This window comes from Kogia breviceps, chromosome 3, assembly GCF_026419965.1.
Source record: "Kogia breviceps isolate mKogBre1 chromosome 3, mKogBre1 haplotype 1, whole genome shotgun sequence".
Taxonomy (NCBI): Eukaryota; Metazoa; Chordata; class Mammalia; order Artiodactyla; family Physeteridae; genus Kogia; species Kogia breviceps.
In genome coordinates, this window is record NC_081312.1 from 142,392,850 (window position 1) to 142,406,143 (window position 13,294).

Genomic DNA, 13,294 nt, shown 5'->3' on the forward strand with positions numbered 1-13,294 from the left:
AACTTCTTTTTCCAGCCCAGTTATTTCCATAATCACCATATGTAAAATTTACTTGTTTTCCCACTAAGGTCAAGACTTGATTTTCATCACTACTGTGTTGAACACATAGTTGGCATTCAGTAAATATATGCTGAATTGTTATTTTTTTAACATCTTTACTGGAGTATAATTGCTTTACAATGGTGTGTTAGTTTCTGCTTTACAACAAAGTGAATCAGTTACACATACACATATGTTCCCATATCTCTTCCCTCTTGTGTCTCCCTCCCACCCTTCCTATCCCACCCCTCTAGGTGGTCACAAAGCACCGAGCTGATCTCCCTGTGCCATGCGGCTGCTTCCTACTAGCTATCCACGCTACGTTTGGTAGTGTATATATGTCCATGCCACTCTCTCACTTTGTCACAGCTTACCCTTCCCCCTCCCCATATCCTCAAGTCCCTGCTCTAGTAGGTCTGTGTTTTATTCCTGTCCTACACCTAGGCTCTTCAGGAATTTTTTTTTCTTAGATTCCATATATATGTGTTAGCATACGGTATATGTTTTTCTCCGTCTGACTTACTTCACTCTGTATGACAGACTCCAGGTCCATCCACCTCACCACAAATAACTCAATTTCGTTTCTTTTCATGGCTGAGTAATATTCCATTATATATATGTGCCACATCTTCTTTATCCATTCATCTGTCGATGGACACTTAGGTTGCTTCCATGTCCTGGCTATTGTAAATAGAGCTGCAATGAACATTCTGGTTCATGACTCTTTTTGAATTATGGTTTTCTCAGGGTATATGCCCAGTAATGGGACTGCTGGGTCATATGGTAGTTCTATTTGTAGTTTTTTAAGGAACTTCCATACTGTTCTCCATAGTGGCTGTATCAATTTACATTCCCACCAACAGTACAAGAGTATTCCCTTTTCTCCACACCCTCTCCAGCATTTACTGTTTCTAGATTTTTTGATGATGGCCATTCTGACCGGTGTGAGATGATATCTCATTGTAGTTTTGATTTGCATTTCTCTAATGATTAATGATGTTGAGCATTCTTTCATGTGTTTGTTGGCAACCTGTATATCTTCTTTGGAGAAATGTCTGTTTAGGTCTTCTGCCCATTTTGGGATTGGGTTGTTTGTTTTTTTGTTATTGAGCTGCATGAGCTGCTTATAAATTTTGGAGATTAATCCTTTGTCAGTTGCTTCATTTGCAAATATTTTCTCCCATTCTGAGGGTTGTCTTTTGGTCTTGTTTATGGAATCCTTTGTTGTGCAAAAGCTTTTAAGTTTCATTTGGTCGCATTTGTTTATTTTTGTTTTTATTTCCACTTTTCTAGGATGTGGGTCAAAAAGGATCTTGCTGTGATTTATGTCATAGAGTGTTCTGCCTATGTTTTCCTCTAAGAGTGTGATAGTGTCTGGCCTTGCATTTAGGTCTTTAACTCATTTTGAGTTTATTTTTGTGTATGGTGTTAGGGAGTGTTCTAATTCCATACTTTTACAGGTACCTGTCCAGTTTTCCCAGCAGCACTTATTGAAGAGGCTGTCTTTTCTCCACTGTATATTCTTGCCTCCTTTATATGACAAACCCACAGCCAACATCATCCTCAATGGTGAAAAACTGAAACCATTTCCACTAAGATCAGGAACAAGACAAGGTTGACCACTCTCACCACTCTTATTCAACAGATTTTTTGGAAGTTTGAGCCACAGCAATCAGAGAAGAAGAAGAAATAAAAGGAATCCAAATCGGAAAAGAAGTAAAGCTGTCACTGTTTGCAGATGACAAGATACTATACATAGAGAATCCTAAAGATGCTACCAGAAAATGACTAGAGCTAATCAATGAATTTGGTAAAGTAGCAGTATACAAAATTAATGCCCAGAAATCTCTGGCATTCCTATACACTAATGATGAAAAAATCTGAGAGTGAAATTAAGAAAACACTCCCATTTACCATTGCAACAAAAAGAATAAAATATCTAGGAATAAACCTACCTAAGGAGACAAAAGACCTGTAGGCAGAAAACTATAAGACACTGATGAAAGAAATTAAAGATGATACAAAGAGATGGAGACATATACCATGTTCTTGGATTGGAAGAATCAACATTGTGAAAATGACTCTACTACCCAAAGCAATCTACACATTCAATGCAATCCCTATCAAACAACCAGCAGCATTTTTCACAGAACTAGAACAAAAAATTTCACAATTTGTATGGAAACACAAAAGACCCCGAATAGCCAAAGCAATCTTGAGAACGAAAAATGGAGCTGGAGGAATCAGGCTCCCTGACTTCAGACTATACTACAAGGCTACAGTAATCAAGACAGTATGGTACTGGCACAAAAACAGAAATATAGATCAATGGAACAGGATAGAAAGCCCAGAGATGAACCCACGCACATATGGTCACCTTATCTTTGAAATGTTATTTAAAATATGCAACATATGAGACCATGGATTTAAAGAAACCCAGAGACCTTTACCAATTAATTGACTGTGAATCTGTATAAAGAATAACAAAGCCTCTCTTAAAACATTTATATTCTTACAGTAAAAGGTTAAACTGACATTTATATAATAAAAGAGTAAATATGAAGTATGTTTTTGAAAGATAAAAGAAATAAAATAATCTAAAACTGTGATAAACTATATTGGGAGAAACGGTAAAGAGAGAAGTGTGAACTCCTTTTCCATAAGCAGTCAAAAGGTAATGCTTAAAACTGCTTAACCTTCTGGATTAACCAGCTGTAGCAGCAGTTTTTAAACTTTTTGACTGTGAACCCCTTTTCACTCTTAAAAAATAATTGAGGAACTCAAAGAGCTTTTATTATGTGGGTTGTATGTACTGGTAATAATATAAAGGAAAGTTGGTAAATACTTTAAAATTTTTTATTTAAAATTAGGAAAGGTAAATCCACTCCATGCTAATAAGTAACATTTATGAATGTATTTTTCCAAAAAAACTAGTAAGAGTGGCACTGCTGTACATTTTTGCAAATCTCTTTAATACAGAAAACTGATTTCTTATATCTGCTTCTGCAGTCAATCTAAAATGAAAATCCAGCTTCCCACTAATATGTAGTTGATAAAAGAAGGTTTTTTTTTTTTTTTTCAGTACGCGGGCCTCTCACTGTTGGGGCCTCTCCCGCTGCGGCGCACAGGCTCCGGAAATGCAGGCTCAGGGGCCATGGCTCACGGGCCCTGACGCTCCGCGGCATGTGGGATCTTCCCGGACTGGGGCACGAACCCGTGTTGCCTGCATCGACAGGCGGACTCTCAACCACTGCGCCACCAGGGAAGCCCAAGAAGGAATATTTTTAATAACCTTTTCAGATAAGTGTGGATATTATTCTTCTTTGATATTAAGCCAAAACTTAACAAGCGTAATTCTGTAAAGGTTAGTTGCAAGGTGGACTCTGAAATATCAATCAAATATCAATGAAACTTTCCAGACCATTTCATTTAAAATCTACTGATCCAAAAAAAAAAAAAAAATCTATTGATCTATCTTGCACTTAAGTAGGCCCTCATACCCACAGCATGATTCTGTTAATATCATGCATTGAACTTTTGAAAAAAATTGGTCCACTGAGTTATGCACATATTCCAAACAATGACACATTTCATTTTAACACAGCAAATTTAAAAAAAATCACTTTTGTTAATATCACCAAAAATTTCATCAGCAAGGTCCTGAGACGTTGCCAAGATCACAGTGGAAGATACGTTTTCCAAAATTCTAATTTCTGCTTGAAAGCCTTAATTTTATCCTGGCAATAAATTCTGCTGGTTGTTTTCCCTGAAGTGACAGGCTCACTTCATTTATTTTTGAGAAAATATGTACAAATACCCAAGTTTAAATAACTACAGTTTGTCATTCTTTCAAGTAAAAATAGTGTTCCATGAAAAAAGCAACTATTTTGCTAGTTCGGCTCGCAACTCAATCACACAAATACTTTTCTTCAAGACAAGCATCATACTTTGGTATGCAGCAGAAGTGTCGTATAACATTCTTCTCATTTTGTCACATGAAATATTAAAAAAACATGTACTCAAGGATCAAGATTAATAAAATTAACAAGCTTTACTGCTTCATGGAGGATATTCTTAAATGAAACCAGGTTTTTTTTCCCCAACCGTTAATGTATAGTGATGAAGAATATAATTATTAGTACAATTTTTGCCACTGTCTTGATATGCACTGCAGGGCCAGTAGTTTTACCCATCACTGTGTTTGCACCATCAGTGCAAATGTCAACATAGTTAAGTAACAAAGAAGAAGTTAGTATTATTATGAAATAGTTTCAAACCAACAGATAACTTGAAACATTTGAAGACCCCCCTCAAGACTCCACAGACCACAGAGAACCACTGCTCTGGAGATACATATAAACTAAGAAGAGGGAATATGTCTCCAGGGAAAAGAACTGGGTGGTAGGAAGACAGGGATGTCAAGAAGACTTCTTTCCCTGTATACCCTTTGTACCCTGTGAATTTAGTATCCTTTGTATTGATATGTATTTTATCTTAAAAAATTAAATAATTATTAAAAAAATAAAAAATGTAAACTGACATCTAAAGTGGCTTAGTACATATATAAGCATATTATTTAGAAATATGAAGGTAAATACCAAAAGAAAAAAAATATTTTAAGAGCTGAAAGTGTTCCCACTTAGGAAGTGGAACTAGGAAATTAGGAGGGGTAGCAGAGGGGACTGCTGTTTTTTTCACTATAAGCCATTTGGAACTAACTTTTAAACCATGTACAGATGTTAATTGGTTCAAAAATAAAAATCATTCAAAATACTGCCAGGAAAAATACTTAAAAGTTAAGTTTAAAAGACAAATAAAGCAAATACCGATGCAAAGGTGAGAGAATGGCTGTGAAATAAACCAAGATGTAACAGTAACTGCCTGGAATAATATGTCTTTGAGTTTCCACTCTTATATGAAATACCATTCTATAGTACAATAAAAACGTTTTCATTTAAAAAGCTAGTTAAAAAGCAACAATTTCCTCAAACCAAAATGTCTGATGACTCAGTTGAAGACAGTTAAGTAGGGACCTCTCTGGTGGCGCAGCGGTTAAGAATCTCCTTCCAATGCAGGGGACACAGGTTTGAGCCCTGATCCGGGAGGACTTAGTTGCAGAGCAACTAAGCCCGTGCACCACAACTACTGAGCCTGCGCTCTAGAGCCCGCAAGCCACAACTACGGAGCCCAAGTGCCACAAGTACTGAAGCCCACGTGCCTAGAGCCTGTGCGCCTAGAGCTCATGCTCTAAAACAAAGAGAAGCCACTGCAAAGAGAAGCCCACGCACCACAACGAACAGTAGCCCCCCACTTGCCGCAACCAGAGAAAGCCCACGCGCAATAATGAAGACCCAATACAGCCAAAAATAAAAAAATAAATTAAAAAAAACAACAGTTAAGTATATAAACCTTAAGTTATTTTTTAACAGTTAAGTGGTTAAACCCTCCCCACACACATATACATACACACACACACAAGGTAACATAAAATAAAATAACCCTTTTTTTCTTCTATCTCATTTGATCATGATTAAGATCAAATTAGAACTTATGTATTTGAAAGAAAAGAATAAAATAATTGCTTTACGGTAAATATAATTGCTAAATCTTATGTAATTACTTCATAAACAAAATCTTCAGAGAAATACAAACTCACTATCAAAGTCTAACTTAAATTTAGTTTCTCAGAAGATGTCCTGATCCAGAAAAGAAGAGATTGTTTCTATATATAAATAGATAACTCAAAAGCAAATTGGATTCCCCACTCTAAGGACCCAGGGCTCCTTGGAGAATGGCTGATTCCAGGACTGAGTTGTGCAAAAAGAGAGGAAATACTCCAAAAAAATTATGAGAGTATGTCAAAAAGACACAGAAGCCAGGGTAGAAAGGATCCCACTGGACAAACCTGGGACAATCTGAGCATCAAAATAAATAAAGGCAGTAATGGAGTATAACCCATTGAGTCAGACAGGAGGTTACGTAAGTCCATATTGATAACAGATAGATAAAAGGATGCTTCTGCCTTAAGACAGAACATCTACTGACATAAAGAAATGGAGTCAGGAAATAACCATTTTGCAACTATCAATATAAACATCAGCACAGGCAAGAATCATCAATGTATGTTAAATCCAGGAGGGAAATTTGATGAAAATACAGATCTGATTAGAAGCAGGATATATGCTCTATCTCAAAGTTATCCCCACAGACTGCTTATTAGGTGAGAGGGGAAAAATAATAACTATACATTCCTGTGAAGAAACCAGACAACACCATGACCAGGTAACTAAAAATTAACATCACCAATGAGGCGCAGACCGATAACAGGTACTTCAATATCATACCCTGAGAAAGACACAAAATCCCCCGCTGGGGATACATAACCTGAATCTAATTACGAGGAAACATCAGACAAACCCAAATTGAGAATACTCTATGAAATATATAGCCTGTATTCTTCAAAAATGTCAATACAATGAAAGAGAAAGGCTAAGATACTGTTCCAGATGAAAGGAGACTGAAGAGATATGACAACTAAATGTAATTTGCAATCCTGGCCGGGATCCTATGGGGAAAATGCTACAAAGGAACAAATGCTATTACTGGGACAAACTGACAAAACTGGAATAGGGGCTATAGATTAGATAGATTAGATAATATAGTATTATCAATGTTAGATTTCCTGAATCTGGTAATTGTATTGTAATAATGCAAAATACAATACACAGTGAATATTTAGAGACTTGGGCATAATACATTCAATTTACCTTCAAGTGATTCAGAAAAGAGCATTTAAGCAAATGCAACAAAATTTTAAAAACTGGTAAATCTGACTAGAGGATATTGAAGAGTTCTCAGTACCATTTTTTAAACTTTTCTTTAGGTTTGAAATTCTTTAGGCTTGAAATTATTTCAAAATAAAAAATTTAAATAAAGGCAAACTGGGATGTCAAAAGGTGGTAAAGTAAAAACGTGATTTATTCTGATGCCCTATAGCACATATGAATAAGGGAAATGAATACAACAGTGACTCAGACTGGCACACAGCTGCATACAGAACTTCCTAAATTCTCAATTCTCTAGAAAACAAAAAAAACAATTTTTTTTTGGCCGCACCGTGCAGCATCTTAGTTCCCCAACCAGGGATTGAACCTGTGCCCCCTGCATTGGGAGCACAGAGTCTCAACCACCGGACCACCAGGGATGTCCCAAGAAAAATATTTGTTTAGTAACCACATAAACACTAAGATGCTGATCCTGTATACCCTCAGGAAAACACAGAAATTTATGATTTCATGTTAACACAGTCCACACTGAGGGACTCTCCCTTCATCCAGCAAACCATAAGCTCCTCATAGGCAGGCCTTAAGGTCCTGCTCTTTGTTTTAACTCAAGCACTGACACAGTGCTTGAAATACAGTACTCATATTTGTTGAATAAATGATGAATGTTTAGAAAGAGGAACAAAAGTCTACATTTTATCAAAACTGGGAGGAAGAGAAAAAAAGGAGAAGACATCTAAATAGGGTATAAATTATTTTAAATGCATTTTAAAGTAAGAACATTTTCAGACCTCACAAAAGGAGAACAATATTATTACTACACATATACCTATCACTCCAACACAACAATTATCAGTATTATTCCACACTTGCTTCATCTAACTCATCTCTCCCATCCTTTCTTTGCTCTGAAGTATTTTTAAATGAATACCAAACAAATTTCTCTTCCTCATTCTTCAGTCTCCATCTCTAAAAATGGGCATTTTCTTACAGAAACATAATGCCATTAGCATCCCTTACAAAACTAACAATAATTCCTTGAAATCATCTAATACCTATCCACATTCAAATTTCCTCCAAAGTGCTTTAAAAATTACTTTCTACAGTTGGTTTGAGTCAGGATTTAAACAATGTCAACACATTACATTTGGTTACTACACATTATTATTATTTTTTTTTTTCGGTACGCGGGCCTCTCACTGTTGTGACCTCTCCCGTTACGGAGCACAGGCTCGGGACGCGCAGGCTCAGCGGCCATGGCTCACGGGCCCAGCCGCTCTGCGGCATGTGGGATCTTCCCGGACCGGGGCACGAACCCGTGTCCCCTGCATCGGCAGGCGGATTCTCAACCACTGCACCACCAGGGAAGCCCCGGGCTGACTCTTTTTAATCACTGATCGCAAATCAAGTATTACCTCTAAAAAGAGGCCCTTTCTAACCTCTCAATGCACAGTAGAGCCCCACTTCCATTCATTCTCCATTACATGCCCCTATTTTCTTCATGGCACTTACCACTACATAAAGCTATTCTGTTTATTGTTTCCCCTAATAAAATATCCAGTGCATGAAGGCAGAGTGCCTTCTTCACTGAAGGCCAAGAAAATGCCAAGAACATGACACAATCAATAAATACTTACAGAATGATTAAATAGTAATGCAGTAAGTACCTCTATCTAAAATGTAAGCTCAGTTTAGTATTTGTTTTTAAACATTTGTAGCTCACTCACTGCTCACGTCATGGTATAAATTGAGTACCTGCAGAAACTTGGGCCAGCTGTTACCAAAACACTATGGGATGCAGCAAAGAAAGAACAGAGGTGTAAGGCATTCAAATGCATTTCTGGAAATTCACTGAACAACGATTATGGGTTTCTGAAAGAAAAATTACTCAGGATGATTTAAAGGATTTATCATCCTGATAAATCAGGATGATTTATTTGATTTAAATAAAAGTTTCATTTTTTAGTATCATATGAGAGCTAATCATAAGTAATATCTACAATGGGACAGAAGCATTATCTAGAACAACAAACATGGCTCAATCATTCGTTTTGTTTCCTTTTTTCTCCCCCCCCCCCCGGGCTCTAATATATACGTACCATGAAGGAATTAATACTCTCAGTACAGCATTTCTTTCTGGGGACTGGATCATGATGAATATGATTAATACCAAAAACACCTAACTAAAAATGCAAACCATTAAAATTGGGACCTAGAGAAAATTAGAGTTACCTATCCCACACTTCTCATTTAACAGTTGAGAGAGATCTGAAGCCCCGGTGGGATGGTCATCCACAAAGTCACAGATTGAATGAATAGCAAGCAAAGCTAGATTTAAAATCCAGATCTCCTGTCTCTAGCCCTACACTCTTTATGTATAATAATGTCACCCATAGAATGTTAATGTCAAGTTATAACATACTTTACCATCGTTTTTAGAACTGTCACTTTTTTTTTCCTATTGAAATCCTAGCCATCAGGAGAAATGTCAAAACAAGGGCACATATAATTATGCTCTAAGTAAAGCATGTTACAGAAACCCCTCTTTGACAAAATAATACAAGAAGCATCTAAAAATTTAATTGGTTTGATTCAATGAGGTTTTTATTCCACATTTTAAATTTTAAAGTGAAAATAACTATTTAGGAATATCTGCTGACTATTCCTTTGCTTTAGATGAGTAAATTGCTGACCTCTTATCTTAAAGATCAGTATAGCTATTTTTCAATTATCTGTGGAAATGGAGTATTGAAGTGAAATTTGTCAAGGTATAACCTCCACTGAGATGCAGTTTTCACCAAAATGAAATTATTTTTACTATATCTTTCGTCAAAAACCAACGCTAGTGAAAGAACTAATATGCAAGTGACCAAGAGACACCAAACAAAAGGGAAAAAGTGACAGAAGGATCCATACACACAATATACAACTTCCCTGATGTTCAAGGAGAAACTCTAATCTTCCTAGTTTCCCTACAATATTGTTCAGACAGATTCATAAATACCCTCACCAGTTCTTAGAATAGTACTCTAAATTGTAGAGGCAAACAAATGCACAGGAGAGAGATGTCATTTGTCCAAGGTTAAATGACAAGAGATGGACAAAAGTAAAATAATTCAAGGCTTAAAAAAAAAAAACAATTTAAGATTCTTTTCAGAGTGAAAGGGTTTCTTTCTCACCCTACTTGTTTTGTCTCACAAACACTACTGTTTTGTATGAAAAAATAACCTGGTTCACACTGACATGAAAATTTTTACTAAAAAACATATAGTACTGAAATATCAAAATGTAGATTTTTCACTCTAATAAAACCAAGGAAAACCAGTATTATAAAACTTCTATGTAATACCTTAATCACATACTAACATTTGAAAGCAATGACACAAAAAATAAAAATGGGAAAGGAAATGGAACCTTAGCTTATCTTTTCCCCAGTCTGTTCTTTTTGGTTGAAGAGGTCCCTAAAACAAGAAAATTAAACATAAAACACCAAATGAAATAAAGTTTGGATTAAGTCAGGTTCAAAAAGCTTTATGAATTATAAAATGAAGTCTATGTCAGCTGGCATTTTACCACCCCAGAGAGTTCTAAATTCATGCTGCACATAAACCAAAAAACAGGAAAGCATGCAATACAATGGAATCACCCCACACTACAAACATGAACAAATTAAATGAATACCCTATACTTCCTGGTATTTTTTAAACGTTAAAACTTAGACGTGAGTTAAGAACTTATATGTAAAGATCTACTATAATCTATTTAAGAACTATAGTGACAAACCTCTATTTCTGCAGCATAGAACAAATATTTCCAACTACAACATTGTTACTGACTCTGATAAATTCTCTAAAAACAGTAACAAAAATATCAAGCTTCTTTTTTAATGACCAACCAGCCAACTCTACACAAAAATCTGACGGGTCTGTATCTCAGCTGTTCTGCGGTCTACGTTTCCTTGATCACAGAAGAAGGCAACTCCCTAACCGTCAGGGCTGACTTAGCGCCCTCCAACAAACACCCCGGGTGCGGGTTACCTTCATCACTCCATTGTCAAATCGCACTCCCACGCCTCAGTCCTCAGCCCCCATCCTAAGACTCTAGGGAGAGTCGAAAAAGGGAAAGAAATCCCTTCACCCAGAGCCCCTCACTGAGGGGGGTGGGTGTGTCTGTAGACAAATGCTTTGCTCAAACACAGTTAAATCTTCTGCGGAGACCCGGACCCTAAGTCACCACGGAGCCAGCAATAACCAGCCGGTCGCCGACCCCAGCCTTCCGCGGCCGCAGCCCTTCCTCTTTCTCCCCTCCAGCCCGGCCCCTCCCCCGTTGCGCGCACGCGCGGCATCCAATCGATCCCCTCCCCCCGCCCTCCTCACCTTAATCATTAGCAACCCTCTTCCCAGGCTCCGGGAATCACTGGCCCAGGAAGGAAGACAGGAGATGTAAGGGGGGAAGAGGATGCGTCGAGAGCCAGTGATCCGCGCTTCGGATCTTGGCCTAATAGGCCCCTACAGTCAAGAGCAGCGTCTGTCACCGCCACCAAAACTCTACGAGCGGCAGCGCCTGGTTCGGCCCAGCTGACCCGGCTTGGGTTCAGAATGCCTAATTTGATCCCACGGGAATTCCTTCCCCGAAGCTGCAGGCGTTTCTATGCTGCGCAGACCAAACACCTCGCCACCGCCGCCGCCACTGCTGCTGCTCTCCGGCCGCCGCCGCCTAACCAATCCCTCCTCTACCGAGCGAGCACGACACTGGGGGCTTTACGACAGTTCGCAAAGTGAGAGCGCAGTAGCCTTCTCGCCTCCATTAACATCTGTTTTGTTTCTGCGCTTGCTCAGATTCTCGTTTCTCACCGTGCCGCCCCCTCTTCCCCGAGACTTCCCCTTCGAACTCGCTTTATCAGTCTGTTGGCGAAACCGATGTAATAAAGCTCGTTATTTTATTTTCCTTGGTGAAATGCGGTCAGTATGTAAACAAAATGCTGACTACGTCTTGGCTGATTTTTTTCATAACTAAAAGTTACAACTAACCACAGAATTATTGACAGTACTTAAGGTAACAAACAAAAACATCGTGGTTTAGTGTCTTTCGCAGCAAATGATACTGAAATCATACTTGCCAATGACATGGAGATCATGGTACCTCACCGTTAAGGTGAATTTGCTTCCGAAATCAGATCAGAAGTGGTGATAGGTACCCTGGGAACTAACTATACAATCACACACGCCTTCTTATTTTATAAAAACCAGTAGATAGCAAATGCTTCATTACGTGCATTAGGAGGATGTAGGGGAAAAGGATGTAGGCTTTGGAATCAGTCAAACTTCCTTTCAAATCTCAGTGATGCCAGACTTAAGAGAATGAACTTATGGTTGGGGGGGGGGAATAGACTGGGAGTTTGGGATTGACATGTACACACTGCTATGTGTAAAATAGATAACCAACAAGGACCTACTGTATGGCACAGGGAACTTTGCTCAATATTCTGTAATCTAAATGGGAAAAGAATTTGAAAAAGAATTCTAAAAATTTTTTTAAAAATCCCAGTGACGCCAATTAACAGCTAAATGTCTAATTGATTAGACCTTTGTAAATCTGTTTCCAGAAAGGAAGGATGGGAGAGAAGGAGGAAGGGAGAGAGAGAGAGGGAGAAAAGAAAAGAAAGAAAATGTCAATTATATCTCAATTTTAAAAAATAAAATAAAAGCATATTTAAAACAAAGACAAAAAAACCTCGCTTTCCTCCTCTATAAACTGAGGTAACATCATTTTTCTCAAAGGGTTCTTGTGAGATTAAGACAGTTCACATAACGCTTCAAACATTACTTACCGGGCTTCCCTGGTGGCGCAGGGGTTGAGAGTCCGCCTGCCGATGCAAGGGATACAGGTTCGTGCCCCGGTCCGGGAGGATCCCACGTGCCGCGGAGCGTCTGGGCCGGTGAGCCATGGTCGCTGAGCCTGCGTGTCCGGAACCTGCGCTCCGCAACGGGAGAGGCCACAAGTGAGAGGCCCGTGTACCGCAAAAAAAGAACACATTACTTACCAATTAAGTGTTCAATAAACATTAATTCCCTCCCTTTGTCATCAGCTTGTCTTTCTCAATACCCTTTCCTTTGTTCGTTCATGTTCTCCATATTTTTCAGTGAAGAAAATATTTTAAAATAATGATAATAAACAAGAAAGGGTAGCAGATTGTGTGGGGAGACCAGAAGAGCATTGGACTAGCATTTTTCCTCAATCCTCCTATTTTCTCACTCTAAATAATTCTTCCTCAACTATCTTATCTACTGCCATGGTTTTAACTGTTATCAACTTATGACTTCTCAAAGCCATGTATTTCCAGACGAAACCATTTCTCTAAAGCTCTTGACCTATGCTCTTCAAAAAGGTAGACACTAGCCACATGTAGCTGTTGAGCACTTGAAATGTGGCTAGTACAAACTGAGAAGTGCTGTAAGTGAAATCTATACATC

At 38.2% G+C, this 13,294-nt stretch overlaps 1 protein-coding gene across 17 annotated transcripts in view; it reads right to left on the reverse strand.

Annotated features, from left to right (window-relative positions):
- RNF111 (ring finger protein 111) overlaps positions 1-12,723 on the reverse strand; it is an 87,135-nt gene extending 74,412 nt beyond the window's left edge. For 5 of the 17 annotated variants that reach the window (XM_067029771.1, XM_067029765.1, XM_067029767.1 and 2 more), the window contains exon 1: positions 11,198-11,574. Coding sequence is in view for 8 of the 17 variants with exons in the window: in XM_059056213.2 (XP_058912196.1) it covers positions 10,236-10,282; positions 11,198-11,206 (56 nt within the window). In the remaining 9 variants the exon portion in view is untranslated. Of the gene's footprint in view, positions 1-10,235; positions 10,283-10,858; positions 11,140-11,197; positions 11,642-12,651 lie in introns of those variants that run through there. The other 12 variants (XM_059056214.2, XM_059056212.2, XM_059056208.2 and 9 more) reach the window with 9 other exon arrangements.
- Between the last annotated feature and the right edge of the window lie 571 nt (positions 12,724-13,294).